The 19,931-nt window shown below is 31.7% G+C and overlaps 2 protein-coding genes across 5 annotated transcripts; both read right to left on the bottom strand.

The window, feature by feature from the left end:
- Positions 1-944: 944 nt before the first annotated feature.
- Positions 945-12,300, bottom strand: LOC112598188. Of its 2 annotated transcripts, none has more exons than XM_025344581.1 (4): positions 12,104-12,300; positions 7,431-7,528; positions 3,817-3,948; positions 945-3,423 (listed from the first exon to the last, which is right to left on the bottom strand). In XM_025344581.1, the coding sequence occupies exons 1-4, from the start codon at positions 12,113-12,115 to the stop codon at positions 1,338-1,340; spliced, it is 2,328 nt and encodes a 775-aa protein (XP_025200366.1). In that variant the 5' UTR covers positions 12,116-12,300; the 3' UTR covers positions 945-1,337. The 2 variants fall into 2 exon arrangements, with proteins under 2 accessions (XP_025200366.1, XP_025200367.1); XM_025344582.1 differs by lacking the exons at positions 7,431-7,528; positions 12,104-12,300 and adding exons at positions 4,233-4,326; positions 5,811-6,041.
- Positions 12,301-15,701: 3,401 nt separating this feature from the next.
- Positions 15,702-19,884, bottom strand: LOC112598109. 3 transcript variants are annotated; one of them, XM_025344460.1, is made up of 2 exons: positions 19,542-19,884; positions 15,702-17,834 (listed from the first exon to the last, which is right to left on the bottom strand). In XM_025344460.1, the coding sequence occupies exon 2, from the start codon at positions 16,892-16,894 to the stop codon at positions 16,064-16,066; it is 831 nt and encodes a 276-aa protein (XP_025200245.1). In that variant the 5' UTR covers positions 16,895-17,834; positions 19,542-19,884; the 3' UTR covers positions 15,702-16,063. The 3 variants fall into 2 exon arrangements, with proteins under 3 accessions (XP_025200245.1, XP_025200247.1, XP_025200246.1); XM_025344461.1 differs by lacking the exon at positions 19,542-19,884 and adding an exon at positions 18,614-18,918.
- Positions 19,885-19,931: the final 47 nt, after the last annotated feature.

Raw genomic sequence — 19,931 nt, 5'->3', positions numbered from 1 at the left:
GATGTTATATAATATTTTTTTTACTAGAACAATAAATCTACATAGTATAACGTACCGAAATGTATTAATAAAAATAAAATATTTTATTTTTATATGTATTACTTATAGAAATAATGGAATCGTGTTAATATTATCACCTATTTTAGAGTAATTATAAAAATATCAGATAATATTGATGTAGGTACTTACTTAACAATTAATTATGAAGTACAAATTTTATTTTGTATCAATAAGAATCGTATTGAAATTATTTCATAAATAAGACCGTGAATTAGCCTATATAAGTAGATACACACAATATGATCTTATAAATTATCTATCTATATATTTTTAAGCAATGTTTTATACTGGAAAGATCTCTAAAACTTCACTATACAGTTATTTTTTTCCAATTCTTTGAGTTTAAAAATAAATACAATAATAATAAAATACTATTGGGCATTGGCACATTGCTAAACATTTAAAATAAAATTTTTTTTTTATTAACGCAAGTTTTCTAGGCGGCTGACACTCATTTTAACCTTTTAATCTAAAACTTCAACATAATTATCGGTAATCCTCTTGCTGGACGCCTGTTACTTAAACGGTATAGCGAGTTTTGTTTAATCGATAAATAAATAAGAGCAATATGAAGTACATTTGTACCTACTGTATGCAGTGTTACAAATAGATGGCTTTATACCCGTTAACCTATTTGTGTACAACAATGTCAACAACCATGTACTCTCAATGTAACTGTAGTGGTCTGTAAGTTGTATAAGTGCAGTCAGAGCAGATTTTCCATAGTGTAAAATAAAGATAATAATAATAACATAATTATTTTTTTTTTTTATTCATAAATGATAGGATAAACAAAAAGTTGAAATAGGAAAAAATAATAAGAAATATTCTTTTACCTTTTAATACAAACTGTTAAAACATCATTAAAAATCGTTTTTACGTTATGATTTTATTTTAGTGTTTATTATTATTAAAGGAAATATAACAATTAAAACGTACGCTTATTCGGCCTACTATTACATTTAATGCGGTAATACAGAATTGGGATTATATAGTGACGAATAAAAATATAGATGAAAATAATGACATTCAAACCTCCGTATACGATTACGATAAACTATGATGCGAACGATATTATAAGGAAGCCGTGGGAAATATTCTGGAGAAATCGGGTAGTCGTTCAAAAGCGGCGGTGACGTGTAACGCAATGGCATTAATTTTATAAAATTTATCTCCTACCTACGCACGCTGAATAGCGTCGAAAGCATGACTACACTCAATTTAACAGCGCACGGCCCGCGTCGGACAGTCTTATTATTATTCCGGCCGGGAGGCTGCTAAGTGGACGTGCTGAGCGGCGTATTGGCCGTTGTGGTTTGCGTTTCGGACACGGTCGGGTGTTTGCGGAACACGGCCAACTTGTGCACGGTGTTCCGGTTGCAGTCGAACGCGATGAATATGAAAGCGCCCTGCAGCGAATTGAGCGCTGTGTTGAGCGTCCAAGCGACGTCGCTGTCGGTGACCGCGCCGACCAGTGCGAACACCCACGCCAGTCCCATCATCAGTGACAGGCGCACGTAGATCTTGAGGTTCCTGTGCGTCCGGTTTACGGCCGCCGCGTTGCCGCACTTGCCACCGCTGCCGCCGGCCGACTTGAGCCCTTCGTCGGAAGTGGCGATCAACCGGACAGCGCCGAAGAACGACACGTAGTTGGCGGCGATCGCGGTTCCGGCCGGCAACACGAACAGCGCGACCAGCGACTGAGGGTTCCGGAACCAGCAGTCGTACTGGAAGTTGGGCCGGAGCTCGGAGAACAGCGCGTCGGTGGCCCGCAACCTCAACTCTATGGCGGCGGACAGCGCGGTGAGTGCGGCAGGCGCGAGCCACGCAAACAGCGAATAGACGACGAACCGGCCGTGACGCTGGCCGCCGGCCACCCGGAGTTTCTTCGTGGACGCGTGCAGCACGATCCACACGTCAGCGGACATGACGAACATCCACGCGAAACCGGCCAGAAAACCGAACTGCGTGGCGAGCGCCGAAATCAGGCACGGAAGTCCGCTGTCGGAGGGCGCGACGCGCAGAGCAGCAGACAGGTAGCCCGCGTAGCCGACCAGCAAGGCCGCCGACAGGCTGGCCAGGTTCTTTTCGGGCAGGTTCTTGGGCTCGGCGCCCGCGCGACACCCGCCGCATCCGAACAGCGCCAGATGCGCGACCAGTGCGGCGACCGACGCGCACGATCCAAACACGCCCGCGCACGACAGATACACCGCGTACGTCGACTGCTCGTACGGCCGGAGCAGCCCGTCCGCGTCATCGGTGCACACCTGCAGTGGGGACCAGGCGCCCGTGGCCGTCGGGCGATCGCCCGTTCTGTACCGGACGCGTTTCTTGTACGCGTACACGTACGCCGTCCCGTTCTCGATGGTCCGTCTGTCGTACTCGCCTCGGCTGAACGTCACGAACGTCAGGCAAGCGCCGGGCAGCTCGTCCCGGATCACGTTTCTGCACTTGGCCGCGAGAACGTCATAAATCTCGTCGGGCGCGCACAAGTCGCGCCGTTCTCCGGCCGCTCTGACCGCAAACAGCGACCCGAACCCGAATGGCGAGCTGCTCAACGGCGGTGGCGGTGGTGTGCACGTCAACTGGCCGGTGGTCAAGCCGTTGCACCGGGCGCAGTCGGCGTTCCGGAACACGCGCGTAGCCCGGCCACCGCTCGGCTGGTACTCGAACAGGGTGTAGGTGTGCGACGCGCACGCCCGGGCCGCGGCGGTCGGCGTACCGGCCGGACAACCGTCTACGATGTCGGTGGATCCCTTGCTGATGCAAGGCCGCAATGGCGGAGTGCCGACCTCGTCGTCCGGTGGCTGGATCCGGAAGCTACACGCGAGCAACGTCCGGTTTCCGTAGTCGGCGTAATACCACTGGCCGTCCCGGTACAACAGCGTGTGGTCGGACGCGTCCTCCAGCCGGACGCTCGCTTCCACCCGGCCGCTGAGTCCGTAACACTTGAACAGTGGTTTCCAGTAGACGACCCGTCGACGTTCGCCGTTGCACCAGGCGCACCAGACGTTCTTGTACACGTACCCCGGAAAACTGCTCGACACGGGGTAGGCGGATATTAAATCGTCGGTCGGTCGCTGCTCACACTTGTCCCGTAACTCCCGATCTAGTGACGCCTCCCGCGGACACCTGCCGATCATCAGCGCTTGCACCGCGTTCATACCGTCCGTACCGTAACACCCGTACCGGCTGTTGTTGTACACGCCGCCGGAGATGGCCACGTTCTGCTCCGACTCGACGTAGAACTTACTGTCCCGACAACAGTCGCCGTACAGCTTGCAGTGCGAGTCGTCGTAGCAGTGTCGTAACGTATGGCCGTTGTATTCGAACGTTTTTTGACATATCAGTTCCGCGTCGGTCCTAAATATAGAAAAATGATCTATTTATTTTTTTGCAAGAATAAGTGTCTTATTAGGTCAAGACTATAACGCCTCACTACATTCCATGTTCCGGTTTTACTCTATTCTATTACCTATCGTGTCTTTGGTCACGTCATGACACATTGCGTTTATGCCAACAAAAATTTAATTTTTGGTCTCACTTAGATCCATGTTTCACAGTCATGCCACTGTAAGACTAGCCTTATCTATAATTTTATATTACTTATTCACTTTGTACGGATTGAATTTGAACTAATAATTATATATATATATATATACACGGTAGGTTAAATTATGTTAATAATACAAATGCGACTACGTTTTTTATGAAAATATAATATAAAGTACGCATAATTTTATATAAAATACATACCTCTTAATAACATCGATGTTAAACATTTTTGTGTTTTGCTTTATAACCGTAGAATTAGCTTCATCATTGTTCTCGTCATCGTCATCGTCATCGTCCAGAAGCAATGTCGTTTCATAATCGTCCGTTTTTGACCTTTAATAATATATTAATCAAGCTATGTAATAGAACTTTAACGTGAGTATAAATATAACTAGATTAATAATATTCCAGAAAAATTAGATAAAAGTTATCAAAATATATTAAATAAGTCAATAATATTTTAATTATCAAAACAATGATAAATACTATCTAGTTAGATATACTATATAGGTCTATTACAAATGTGTGACGTGTGACTGAATTAATCATTATTCGTTACATAGTTATTAGCATTTTAATAATATAATGCTAGTAGTTTATAGTAAAAAATATAGTACAAAATATCGATTTTTGTCGCTGTTCTCTTTATAGCTCATTTCCACTGTGTCCCACAATATTTTTCTGGCTTATGCATCGGGGCTATTATTTAACCTAAAAAAAAAAAAAAAAACGCAATAAATCAATTTAAAATTATATATATATATCAAAATTACAAATATAATATTATTAGGTGATAATATGTAAATAATCACATAAAATGAATTATTTAACTCTTCTGGCAAAGCGTATATTTTTAGATTCTTTGCATAACAATGTTTTAGGTACCTATAGTTGTTTTACAATATTGTTTTCGGGATGATACCTATCGTACATTGTTGTATACTATTTCAGGTCTAATTTTTTTTCATAATTGTTTGAAGTTCAAACATTGATAAAATTTGACGAACACAAGCAAATTATATTGTAGGTTATTTAAAATTTTACATATTTTTAATGTGCACCTATACTTAACCTATCTTTTACATTTAATTTAGTTAATTACTTTTGTAATATTAAAATATAAAGTATTATATTTTTAATGGCCATATCGTACTATAACGAAGAAAGGATTAAACATCAAATAATGATTGGCACCGATTTAAATGTGATATTGAATCAACTACTTTATTGTATACATATATATACATTTTTAAAACTATATTTAATATTACTAATAAGTAATAGGTATCGGACATTATAAGGTCACCACACAGTGTTCATTTTTATAGTTATTGTATCAATTTAATACGCAAAAACGTACACATTATAGTAAATATGAATACTTGACAGGTTGTTTAAGAGTTTAGGTATAATGTGAACCTATGTAAGTCATACTACATATCTATAATATTATCTGCATAAAATAATAAATGAAAACTGTGAGTCTTATGAATAAACATGTGCTGTATGCTGATGTTAGTATAGCTAAATACTGTACATAAGTACTTTATATCAAACATTATCTATATTAAAGCGCTGTCAATATTTATTAACTAAGAACATTTCCTTACAGTACGAAGGAAATACTTTACTAACTTAAAGTAGGTACATATACGCCTATTAGTAAATACCTAAATGGAAGTTACATTTGTTTTGTTATCTGTGTACAATGAACCTGTATATCGATAACTAAAAAACGTTATCATACGTATTATATACATCAACCGTCTTATGTTAATAGTTGCTGTCTCTTACCATTTGTAACTTATTTTAGTTTGTCCCAACAAACTTGGGGTATCGTACAAATTTTAAAACTAAACGGAAAAACCTATGCTAATGGTGTGCTAAATATTAAAAAAAAAAAAAATTGCCGAAGTATATTAAGGTTCCCGAAAAAAAAATTATAACTTTTGCAAAAAAAAAAACAAAATACATAGTTTGATTATTTTTTTTATCATGTGCCATAACACAAACACCTAATCTCATTAATATAATTAAGAAAACTCCACTGCAGTTAGAAAAATTTCAAATTTTCTCTTAACTTTGTAAAACATTGATGCCAAATCAACGTATGTTATTCATTAAAGAACGTTGTTCTTGATAATATTTTAAAATAAATACAGAAATCAAAAGTAATTATTTTATAAAAAAAATACCTGTTTGAAAACTGCTGTTGACGTTTCAAAAAAATGCGTTGAATACAGACTGCAGCCTAAGTATTTGTTAGAAAGAGTTGTTGTATATTCTTAAACATACTGTATGTCTTCAGCATCGTTTGACTGTTTGGTAGTAATGCTTAAGCTTATGTTTGATAGTTGTTTTTGATGTTGTGTACTTGCGTAATACAATTTTATGAATACGAAATACATATAGGTACCATTATAAAATTACATACTACATTATTATATTTGTATTATGAATTATGATATAATTATAAATTATACATATAATAACAGTTAACAAAAAAAATGTATAAATAATAATCTAAAATAAAATACTGACGTAATATTTAAATCATCAGTTTTTTTTTTTTTTTTTATATTACATAATTACAAACATTTCTTAATAAGATGAGTAAAAATAATTGAATCATTCAAACACAAACAATATACAACTAAACTAACCAAGTTAAGTTAGTAAGGTTCATATAACAACCATACAATATTTTACGTACAAACATATAGGCAAAACTTTCTATTTAAGTCATGGAATCATTAAATTATTGACTATAACTTTTAAGTACTACATAGCATATATATATATACATATTACATACTAATGCACCATTATTTATTAGATTTTATATAATTAAATTGACAAATAAAAAAAAAATGTATAGTTTATTTTTATACAAATAATAATATTTATATGTTACCTATCCGAAATTAAAAGTAATAAAATTATACAATAAATTATACTTTGGCGTGCAAAAAAAGTATAATTTTATTATTACTGTTATCAAATTACACCAACAAATATAAATATTTTTATGTAAGTTTGGTATCGACAGTTATTTTTATACGTATTTAATGCCTTAGACAATTAATGTCAGTAAAAACTTTTTTTTCTTTATATCTCACTATCTCACTTGGATATAATGAAAACCTCTCCGAATTTTACTCATTTTAATTATATTAATGATATTGAGGTATCATTATCTATAATAAAAATTATAAAAATTATATAATCTGAATGACAAGTTTTTTTTATTAATATTTTGATTATTAATAAAGTTATAAATAACACAATATGTTTTTTTTTTTTAATTTAAGATATATTTATTATTATTTTTAATAATTTCTGCAAATATCAAATTATTAATAGAAGCTTTCAAAAACCACAGATAATATGATTTTTTATAACTATTGTTATAACAAGTATCAATATCTAGAACAGTGTAAAATACGGAGATAGCTTTTAACTATATTATACACGTGTAACAGGGAAAAATTATACTGGTGTATCCTCATAAAATTATGTTTATTTATTGTTAAATAGATGTTAAGCACAAACACATTATATAAATTATGTATTGTAGACTTTGTACGCATATTTTCATTGTTTAAAAGTTACAGTTTTAATTAAACTTAATTTCATTATTTTTAAATTATTAAAAATTATTTTCTTAAGCACCTCATTTATATAGTAAATTATAGTATTTTATTTTATTTTATTATTTTTTTTTTATTATTATTATTATTAAGATGATGTTCATGTATAAAATATGTATTAAATAAAAATTACATTCTCTGTAAGAATGAAAACAATTTACTTACTTATTTGAGTTGTTAATATCTTTATTTTGGATGTCAATAGCAGTTATCCATGAATCAACAAATATAAATGTGACAATAAACAAATGTATTTTGATATTCTGTACAAACACAAAATAAAATAGTTTATTAGATAAACTTACATTCAGGTAAATTAAATGTTGTCCTCATAAGTTATTATTTATTATTCATACTACATTTAAGATCATTGAACAATATCATCAGATTAACCAATATTAGTAGAAAATAATAATTAATAATTATAATTTATAATAAATAAAAAAAAAGATTACTATTCATAATCTCAATTATTATTCTTAAACAATTATCTTACCAATACAAAATGTTTCAATTTCATGCGCATAATATGCCTATATCATCAAAGTTACACACAAAAAATTATATTTCCTATACGAGAAGTATGGTTAGTTCTTGAGCTTCATTTTTTTATTTGAAACATTTACTTTTGTTAAAGATATGCAATAACAGCATTAAAAAGTCTTAAACCGATGTTGTAAAATTATTACCTGGTATGTACTTCATTCTGTCATTCAAATTTTGTAAGCGTTTAAACTTTTAACTTTAATTTACTGCGAGAACATCAGCAATTTTAATGTTTTACGAATTCATAAGGCCCTCAATTAATTTAATAATATTTAATTTGAATTTAATATCTTTCTCGTGTAGTGTCATTTAACTAAGTGGACAATAATTCCTTGTAATTAAATGTATCTGGCAATAATTGACAAAACATGTATACTTATATATTTATAATTCAACATGTAACATAAACGAAGAATGTAATAAGGAGTTGAATCCTTATCAGCTTAAATCTATTCAAACAAAAAGTATTAACATAAGTAACCTCTCCCCACACCATCACCGGCGACTTCGACGATGATAAAGCTCTTCTAGTAATTCACTCTGACCCTGTAACGGCCTCTAACTTTGTCCAAAACCATCTTAACTTTCTCTCCATCTGGTATAAAGAATGGAGTATCAAAATTATAACGAAACAAAATCTATACAGTGTACATTCACACTCAAACGAACAGACTGTTCCCACATATACCTTAATAACGTCCCCCTACCAACTGTTCTAAACGTCCGATATCTGGGTCTGCACCTAGATCGCCGACTAACCTGGGCAACCCACACTCACCTCAAGCGCTTCACCCTAAATAATCGATCACGTCAACTACACTACCTTCTTACATCAAATCACCTAAATCTAAAAAATAAACTACTGATTTACAAATTACTCCTCAAACCTACATGGACCTACGGCTTACAACTCTGGGGAGCTGCCAAGCCTTCTAATATCAAAAAAATACAAACGTTTCAATCAAAATGCCTCCGGCAAATAACAAAAGCTCCATATTATATCTCCAATGACACACTACACAAAGACCTATCCATCCAAACAGTTCTAAACACTGCCAAATCATTCTATAAACGTTTTCACTCCAGTACATACAATCACAGAAATTCACTAATAGCTGAACTCTCTATCCTCGTCATCTCCGGAGACCCCAGCAGGCGCCTAAAAAGAACGTGGTGCCGAGACCTATTGGCTGACTAACTATCGCCAAATCTCTCCCTGAAGTCCCAACACTGGTTGGCTTCTCTGATCATGATTACTGTCTCATTAAATACTTATTGTAAATATTGTTAACTATTATTATCACTTGTAGTTATTGTAAAAAAAAATATTTCATAGATTGTACAACAAAAAATAAATGACAAAAAAAAATATATATATATCTAGAGATCGTGTATACGTGTATACTATTTTATTTTATACAAATATAATTATAATAATTTATATATACATTCGTATTTCGTATGCATAGGAAATTGGTAAGGTAAATATTTTTTTTATAATATTGTATACGATCAAAATAACAACATACTACAACTATCTCACCAATGAGCAGTCGAGCGTATCACCTTCATGTTAAAAAAATAAAAATATGTTAAATCACTCAGCCACATTTAAAAATGCTTCTTCCTGCAAAATTGTACTATGAACTGCCAAACAAATTTCAGGCAATGCAAAAATCCTAAAACACGGGATAATTAGAAGCTCTCTATACCCTAAAATTACGATTATGAATGCATGTAGCATAAGAAGTATAACTACACAGAGTTATACTTCTCGTTATGTTACTATAACAGAACGATTTACACAATAATATAAGATATTAGAGTATTCAATCGTTCTGAAATGTTGTCTTTAATTTAAATAATCTAGTATTTAAAATAAATTTAATTTAGTAATAAGATTTATGAACTATATATTATTCAATGCATTGGATTATGTTGGAGTGTATACATTTGCACCTCTATTTGTTTACTGTATTTTATTGGCTTACCATATAATTTACAGTTATATCCATCACAAATGACTTATGATTAAAAGTAAGAGTATATTACGTTTATCGTAATACGTAAAATGTATGTATACTTATACACCAGTAATATTATAATTTATCAAATTATTAAATATACGACAATTCAACCTCACACATGCACCGTTAAATAAAATACATGCATACTTAGAAAATTTTGGCATGCTTTAATTTTGGCACCACTATTAAAACACTCATTTGGCGCTAACCTACAGATTTGAAGTATATTTATACAATAATAAATTAAATAAATATTATATTATTGAATAATATATATGAATTTTTATATGAGTTTTAGCTATCGTTTCTTTGATCTTTACTTGGAGATAATATTTATTATGAAGTATCTGCTTAGGGCCTATAATAGTATTCTTGATAAAATTCTTGTAAATTAATTAAGGGAAATTCTCATGTTGGTTTAGTATTACCTGGGAATACTTTTAAGTTTTAACTTATCAACTAATAACATTCAATTTAAACCTAAACATATTTAATATATAATATTATAATAAGTCATTAGCGTTGATAATTTAAAAATAAATTGTCATCCTCTTTGTGCCGATAAATGGGTTAAACAATTTTTTTCTTATAGCACATCAGGTACTCCTTAATCTTGATTAATGAATTAAATATTATAATATTAAAGAAGATAGGAACCTAAATCATACTGTAAAACCACTATTTTTACTGCCGAACAATATTTCACAATAAAATAATCTAATATTGAGCTATTAATAAAATCGTACCTAACTGAGCTTTTAACTAATTTACATATGATAATTTATTTCAACGATATATATATATACGTGTACAATTCACGGATAAAACCCTAAATGGAATGCTTGAACAAATTTAAATAATTATTATTTACGAATAGTTACGACTAAAACAATTGTTACAAGACTTGGATATTATATTTATTATGATTTTTATCAATTGAATGATGTCGCTTATATGATTTCATTTTATTACCTATTATAGATGTTATAATATTATATACCTATAATGTATCATCTATGTAAAAAAAAAAAAAAAAAAAAAAAAAAGGTGTAAAATGTATATTTAACTTAAAAAACAGTATATTATGTACAAGTCTTAAATAGCACTATTAAAATGTATTTTAGAACGTAAGGTAAACATTGACACCATAAATTGCATACTTCAGTCGTTATATTTTAATTTATTTATAGGGAATATTGTACTTGCACGTGCTGGTTGTAACTTATAAACAATAACAACACGAAACATCTGTCTATTTTCTCTGAACAAAGTTATAAAATAATTACAGTTTGGGTAGTAATTTTAATTAAGACAAGACAACATTAATAATGTAATTTTTCAGTCTATTAGGTAGGTGATTGAGTAAAATATTAATTTCTTATGAATTATAGTAAACAAATATTTAACTATTCAATTTTTTTTAATTAGTCGATAAGTTAATTTAAAAATTTTACAAATTTATATTTGATAATGTATTCAAGAATCAAGAAGAATATTATATTATAACCATAATTATTTATTTTTATGATATCTATAAATATATATTTTAGTGTGTATTGTATTACTATTTAATATGTTATTATGATCAAGTTACTACTATTTTTTAAAAATACTAATCTGACAACTTTAAGTGATATGATTTGTAATTCTTTGAAAATTTTTAATTAACAATTTAAATAATAACTACCTATAATGTAGATTTTATTATAAATAAGTTTTTGAACTTTGGTACCTATTATTACATGACATCTATTATCCATGTACTTTTACTTGAATATTTTTAAAATTATAAAAGTTTAAGTAATTTGTGTAGGTTACAGAGTAGTTTAATAACAAAATTCATAATTTATCTAATGGGGTTATACTAAAATCATTATAGTAAAATTTACGAAAAAAGTACTACATATTTATATTAATAAATTATAGTTTCATTAAAATAGTCAATAACTAACCGTGCAATTGCTTCAAATCAGTTAAGATAAGGAGCTACTTTCTTGTAGATAAATAGGTTGATATTAATAAAATTAATAAAAGTTTAATCACGTATAATATTATGTAATTTATTGAACTTTTTGAAGTAACGTATACAAGATATAATTATTTTTTAGATATGTTTGTTTATTTCCTGCTTAAAATATTAAGTCATAGATGAAAAAAAATACGATTACAATTTTCATACCTAATCAAGTTTATATTGGTTACATCAAAATTCTAGTACTTAGATAATTAATGTTATAATTAATTTACAACGATAGTTCTACTTACATTAGCTTTCATATTGACAGTTGCGTTGTAGGCTATATCACATCCATGGTAAATAAAGTGTTATAAAGACTAGAATAACTTATAAGACAAACAAGAAAAAATGCACAGACTTTGAAATTTGCAAAATATTAATAATATTATAAACAGCACACCTCTGAATAACGTGGATAAAATATTAGCGAGTGAACCATCGCCAGTGGCTAGCACTACGAGACTATAATACCTAATCATTATACACTTATACTTATCTTGGTTGGCGGTGATACTGAAACACATCGTCAACGCATGTTCATTTTGCCCCACCAACTTATAAGCCGCCAACACACCATAAACTATAGGTCCTTACGATGCCATAACCTGCAGATCGAATGTAAGCAACTGCATTTACAGTTTGAATTGAATTTTGTCTTTGAAAAAAAATGTTTAAAACTGCTCACTATTTCTTTATCTATTCATCATTTTGATTAGACTACAAAATAAATCATGTACAATATAAAATATATTAAATACGATTATTATGTAGACCTTGGAACGAATAGGTAAGTTCAAACTTTATATGAAGACATTCGTTCGTTTATTTAAAGTTATAAAAGTATAAGCGAAAATTATTCATTTTTATTTTTTAGAGTTAATCTATTTTGAATTTTTTTTCAGATTTATTATTTTAATGATCATTATCTTGAAAATTAATATGAATCATGAATCATTGCTATATACTAATCTTATTAAAATAGGAATACATTATTAAAAAAATTAACTTTTAAAACAATAGGTCTTGTGAATGAAATTATTTTTATAGACACATTTACTATGTCATAAACCATGTAATATGGGATAAAAAGTATTGGATAAAAAAAAAGAATAAAATTCTGTACTACCATATAGTACATAGTAAGTATTTGGAGTCTAATTCGCTATTAGGATATCACTTATTAGGAATTTAAACAAAACAGTCATGTTTTATCAATTATGAATAAATATTTTAAAAGCTACAAAAATATATTTTTAATATTTAAAATTTACATTTTATAAATAACATAAAAAGTAATATTTTTAAAATTATACCATGTACTTATAGAAAATTTGTTTATACAAGTTTGGTAGAAATATAAATTCTAAACTGTTACTTATATTTTAATTAAAATTATTAAGGTTTAGTTACCAACAAACAAGTGTACACTATACAGTATATTATTATATATATATTTATGCATTTATATATTGTATACATAATATATTTTACTAAGTTATCTTTAAATACGATGTTTATCAAAATAATTCAAGTGAGGATTAGCTCGTTGGCCTTTTATTAAAAAAAAAAATGAAAGAGATTTTACAATTTCTGAGGTTTTTAAATTAAATACCTACACATAATAAAAATGAACGCATAATGTACATAATGTGATGTTTGCATAATTGTATCCCAATATATTTTATTATAATAGTACATTATGTTGTCTATATATCTAATAAACAATATTTAAAAGTTTAAGTACGAAAACAGTAAAATATGTGTTGTGATAAAAAACAAGCTATGTTGACTCTCGGAATTTTAAAATACCTAAATTAATATAATGTTTTATACGTTTTAATAGGAAGCGTAAAAACTAATTTGGTAATACGGTCGTAGGATATTAATAAGGATTATTATATACTAGTATTATTATTAAAATGGGCGTTAGGTCATTATTTAATTACTTATATTATATTTGCTCAAAATGTTATAAGTATTTTAGTACCTACCTATTAGTTGATTAATTGTGAAAACAGTTTTCGATTAAATTTCGGAGAGTTTCGTGTTTCCGCCATGATAATATTACCCTTTTCAGCCCAAAACAAAGTAGGTACGATTCCCGTTTTCGCCAAAAAACGTATCTACCAAAAAAACTTTGGAAACCAATGGTTTTAATTTATAAGCAATATATGTTGTGGTAAGTATAAATATAGTGGTGTAACACGTACGTAATAGCAATGACATTTGTAAATAATCCCGAAAATCATAGGTACACCAATATATACAGTGATAATTTTCAATAATTTTTGATAATCATCATTCGTTGATAATGAGAGGAAGCATAAACTGTATCATAGTTTATTTATAATTCTCACACAATAATTATTTGACAAATATTAAATTCTTATATTTCAATTCAGTATCTGTTCTAATTATCAAACAATTTATAAAATTCTTAAAACAAAATTTGTTGTAAGCAATAGAGGTAAAAAAATGTTGATTTTTGATGATTTTAAATATGTTTTTGGTTATACGTCAAAACAAATATAACATTGTACCAGGGTCACGTTAAACCAGGTATGTATAAAAGAAGTATTTACTCTAGTCAGAAAAATTTGAAAGGCGACAAAATATTTAAGCTACCTATTTAAAAAATAAAATGTTACAAAGGTATTTTATAAATATGTTTTTTAACTGAATATACCTAAAAAAAATTTAAAAAATGATTTTAATTAATTTTAGTATTAACTTTATATTTTTGATTAAAACTCTATTTATAATAATTTAAATTGTCTAATTCCTACAATAAGTATTAAACGATTCACTTAATTACACGAAACTACATTCAAATCTAATGGTGTAAATGAAGTTTCGAAATTCAAAAGTTATTCCTTCACTTAGATATCGTATGAAATATGGGTTTTTTTTTGTAAAATTTTTGAAAACCATATTAATAGTTACATGAAAAGGTAGGCGATAGTGCATCAAACATTTTAGCCATACAAAATACCTATTTTAATAAAAATGTCTAAAATTTAAATCATCGCTTTATAGAATAAAAATTACATTATTTGAGCCTTAATGATAACTATAACAATATTGAGAGTATAATATAGATAATAATATTTAGTATCGCACAGAGTAACTTTAACTTATTCAGGGCTCAATACCATACAATCAAGTCGTTGAAACATGAATTCATATTTCACAGTTAATAGTTATATGGAAAACAGTCGTAGACCAAAATGTTTTTGTAGGAACGAAAAGTACTTTAGCTGAAGAGTATGGACTTGTGACTAACGGTTTTAAAATTTTGCATCCATGATATGAGCACATGTAAATTCCACCGATTGCGATATTTTTAAACCTTTTTTCATGTAAATTCTATCGATTTGCTTTTTTTTCCTGAGAAAAAAATTAAAATTCCACCGGTACATTTTTATTTTTATTTAGATATTTGGGATTTACCCTTTTACATTTATGATAAATTAATTAGTATTACAGTATAGGCATGATATAAAATTATTCAACACGCAATAACAATAAAACAATAGTAAGCAATAATAATAATAAAAATAATAAGTTACAATAGATAATATAAGTACATAATTTATGTACAGATTTCTTATTTAAATATAATATAATTTTTAGATACTTATATCATTTTTTTTATACAAATTTAAAAAAAAAATATGATAATTAATAATGAACACTATAGTTAGTTGAAAAAATAAAATAAAATTAAATTAATAAAAACGGCGAAATAACAATAAAAAAAGTAATCAATAATAATAATAAAGATAATAAGTTACAATAGGTACATAATTCATGTACAGATTTCTTATTTATACATAGGTTATATACTTAAAATTTAGATACTTATATCATTTTTTTAAACAAATTTAAAAAAATGTATATAATAATTAATAAATGATCACTATAGTTAGTAGTTACTTATTTAACCATTGGCGGAGTTAACACGTTTTCAGGTCAAAAATACGTACCGGTGGAATTTACATGTTTTAAATTCGACCCAAAAATCGACTTCCTATAAATTGGCGGAATTTATAATTGCCCGATGGAATAAGTGATTTTCGATTTACAATAATTTTTCTCTTGACACCGCGCAATAGTGGCGAATAACAATAATAGGTACGTCGACGGCACTGCGGTGAAACATCGGACGACCTAAACAGTTCTTAATGACACGGTAATGGGTGTGTAAGTCACAAATGTCTTCTGCAAGGAAATCCGATTGCAATCGAAAACGATGAAAATGAAAGCGCCGTGTAGGGAGGAGCTTGAAGCCATGCCGAGTTTTCAAACGATATCGCTGTTGGTGATCTCGCTAATCGGTCCGAACACCCACGACAGTCTTGACACGTCGCCGACATTCGCAAATAAAACACGTGGTTTGAGTGCGTCTGGTCAACAAAGGTCGCGTTCGTGTTTTCGACGGCCACGCTATCCCGTTTTTTGGACTCGGCGAGCAGCCAGATGACAATCAAAGAATTGCACGCGTATAGTTGACGGCGATCGCGGTTCCGGCCGAGAACAAGAACAACGCGCCAGCGGCTTGCAACTGCAACGCTGTATTGGTGCGGACAGTGCGGCAAGCGCGAGCCAGCCACGCAAACAACGAACCGACGACGAACCGGACGTGACACCGTCCACTGACCAATCGGAGTTCCGTTGTGGACGCGCGCGTAGGACAAACCACGTACGCCAGTCGACAAAACTAACGTCCACACGCGAAAGTGGCCGGAAAACCGAACTGCGGACACCAAACGCGGTAGTTCGACTCGCGATCCCGCGGACTGAGCGCCAGCGTAGCCCGACGGCCAGCACGCGGACAGACTGGACAGGTTTTTTTCGGGCTCAGCGCTTGCGCGAAATTCACCGCGCGAGAACAGCGTGAGACGCGCGACCAGTGCGGCGGCCGACACACGACCGCAATCAAGTGCTGGCAGCCGTGGCCGCGGCCGTCTAGCGGTCGACCGTTCTGAGGTAGACGCGTGCGCGTACGCCCCGTTTTTTCGTTCAGTATGTCCCGTCATCACACTCGCCTTCGCCGAATATCACGGCTCGTCCCGGTCCACGTCATTTTTGCATTTGGCTTTGATGAGCAAGTCGTCGTAAATCTCGTCTAGATCGCAAAGTCGATTGGCGTGAGATAAATGTTCCATCGCGATTTCATTACGACTCCATTACGACCTTTGGTTCGTGCGGTATTCGGTCGGCGGTCAAGTCGTTACGTCGAGCGCATTCGAGGTTCCGGAACTTTTCGGGCGACACATTTTCGACGACCGCGGCATCGTTATTCGAACGCTGTGTGCGATGTACAGTTCCGATACGGTTGCGACCGGCCGTGTTGGCCGGACAGTCGTCCACAGACGAAGCGAATTTCAATAAGGACGGCCGCGACTCCTTCTTTGTCCGGGGACTGGAGCGGATGGTCACACTCGAGTTACATCCATTAATTGAATTCTAAATAGAACCACCGGTTGTTTTTGTAAGACCAGGCGTTGGCCATCTTCAATGTGAATGTCACCTTTCAACCAAGATTTCATTGGAATCGTAACGCTGGAACAGCGGTTTCCAGTAGACGACCTAACCTAACCTAACGCCAGACGTACTTGTACACGTGTCCCCGAGTCACTGCACGTCACCGAGACCGAGTACACCATATTTTCATCAATCCATTGGCAGTTGTCACGGATTTCGCAGCTAAGAGATTCGCCGCGGGTGCCATTGGACACTTGCCAACCATCAGCACGCGCTTTTTTGCGATTTCACAGTGGCCCGTACATATAACACCCGTCATACCGGTCGTTATACGCACTGCCAATGGTAATAACGGTCCGTCCGAATTTGTTGTAGAACTTACTGTTCCGACAACAATCACCATACAGATTACAGTGCTAGTCGTTGTAACAGTGTGAAAATGTTTTGCTTTTGAACCGGAAACGTTTGCTGCACATCGATTCCCTTTTATACCTGCGTACAGAAATTCTGTATTAATTGCAGTTTATATTATATGTTTCGGTCGAAATTGAAATCGTAAGACCTTTCAATAAACACATGCTCTTTTCCTTCTACTATATTAAATTCTCATCACCCAACCCTTATTCAATCTCTTCAACCTCGACGCTAATACTATATAGTTAAGTTTTTTATAACTAAAATCATTCTAATCGTTGTTAATGGCCAAGTTGGTACCTATACATATATATAGGCTATAAGTTAATGTATTATTAATTTTTAGTTAAATCTATATTTTTACTTAGTTATAGTGCAATATTATAAAATTTTGTTATTAGTGTTTGATCGAAGTGAAGTATTCCGATTGACTTTTTTTATTTAATCATATTATTTTGAAGTCATATAATAAGTTCAATATTCATATATACATATGTATGTTGAAGAATAAGTGGGTTTTAAAAAATGCATAAAGTTGGCCCACTCAACAAGCGGGTTAGTGAGTAAACTATAATCTATTAATTTTGATTTGATTATTGGTATTTCCTTGTAAACTTTTGGTACATTTTTTTTTTTTAATTTTGATGAAGCTGTTAGTACAATTTAAAAATATACCATGCTCTTTAATATATTATGTATGCAATTTTTATTCAACTCTTACAACTCAACTATATTTAGCGTACACATCGTGACATAAATAAATATTTAATAATTTTTGGGTTTAAAAATGCTGTGTATAGAGTTCTAACTTCACACAAAATAATTTTTGAAAACAAAAAATTACACGTTTTTCATACCTACAATGCAAATTCTGTGCGATATTTGTTTTCACTCCACTGCCGAATGTTCCGTTGCACTACTTACCACCATGCAAAACGACCTAATAATAATAATAATGTATATACCACAACGTTATCCAGTCTTATGCGTTTCTCTGTTGATTTCATACTTAACGCGGTTAATTAAAAAAAAAAAAATCATATGAGTACGTACCAAAATATAATATAATAATATTAAAATAATTTAATCCTGCACGTCAGGCGCCACGATACGCTTCCTTGCATGTACACACTCACACACACACACACACACACACACAAGCCACTCACCGTTTTCATCGTTGGTATGTAGGCATAATTATTATTATTATTATTATTACGTAAGAATTCATTTTAGTACATCGCGTCCTATCTATAATATACACTAACTTTCACCTCCCAACTCATCTGTGTTTAGATAAATAAAAATAAAAATAAGACACGTACCACATTCTAACATTTAAATATTATTACATGCACCAAAATCGGTGTGAAACATGAGAAAATAAAATATATTATACATTTGTAATAATAATATTACACTAATAGATTATATAGGTATACTTCCGATATTATGACATTATTCAATAATTATGATCTTATAATCATTATTTGAATTTTATAATTTACGGTTATTTATTTATGTAGTGTTAAACCATTTATACCAATGATTTGATAAACAATAACCAATCTATTAAATTTATTATAAACGAGTTTGGCTTTTTCATAATTTTATAAATTTATTATTTATAATATTATAATATTATATACTTTGTACCTATATAGACTAATTATTTTTTTTAGACAGCCTATAATAACAAGAAACATTACTAGATTTTTATAATCAAATAACAGATTTTAGTTACTCAATAATAAATACTTAATACGTTTATATTAACGTAAATACCTCTGAATGCTGTCTTGAACATAATTAAACGATGATCAAATGAGAAAACAACAAGTTGGCTGTTCCATTGCGATCCGTCGAATCCGTCGAGGTATGACATCGTACTCCATCAACCTATAATGTTTAAATGATAAAAATACAATACTTAACAAACTCTTGTAGACGTGTATTTGAAAAATATGGAAGAACAATTAACCACGATTCGAAATAGTCCAAACAAATAAAATAAAAGTCATTCTACGTCAACGATATTTTAATTATCAAAATGATGATAGATAATAAACTGTACAAACCACGTGATTTAATTATAATCGTAACATGCACCTGAAATTAATTATAATTCATAACGTACGTCTATAATTAAACATTTCAATTTAACATGTATATTGT

The sequence above is a fragment of the Melanaphis sacchari genome, unplaced genomic scaffold, assembly GCF_002803265.2.
Source record: "Melanaphis sacchari strain LSU unplaced genomic scaffold, SCAv2.0 Contig45_pilon_pilon, whole genome shotgun sequence".
Lineage (NCBI taxonomy): Eukaryota > Metazoa > Arthropoda > Insecta > Hemiptera > Aphididae > Melanaphis > Melanaphis sacchari.
Note: the sequence above shows the minus strand (reverse complement) of the source record. Positions and strands in the feature narration are given on the sequence as shown.

What these genes read in the sequence shown, in the direction of transcription:
- LOC112598188 (XM_025344581.1), bottom strand. An exon ending in GATATTAACAACTCAAATAA is followed by an intron (nt 3,949 to 7,430) that starts GTAAGTAAATTG and finishes ATATTATTAAAG; the next exon opens with GTCAAAAACGGACGATTATG. An exon ending in AACATCGATGTTATTAAGAG is followed by an intron (nt 3,424 to 3,816) that starts GTATGTATTTTA and finishes TTCTATATTTAG; the next exon opens with GACCGACGCGGAACTGATAT.
- LOC112598109 (XM_025344460.1), bottom strand. Translation starts at nt 16,894, where the DNA reads ATGACGGGACATACTGAACGAAAAAACGGGGCGTACGCGCACGCGTCT.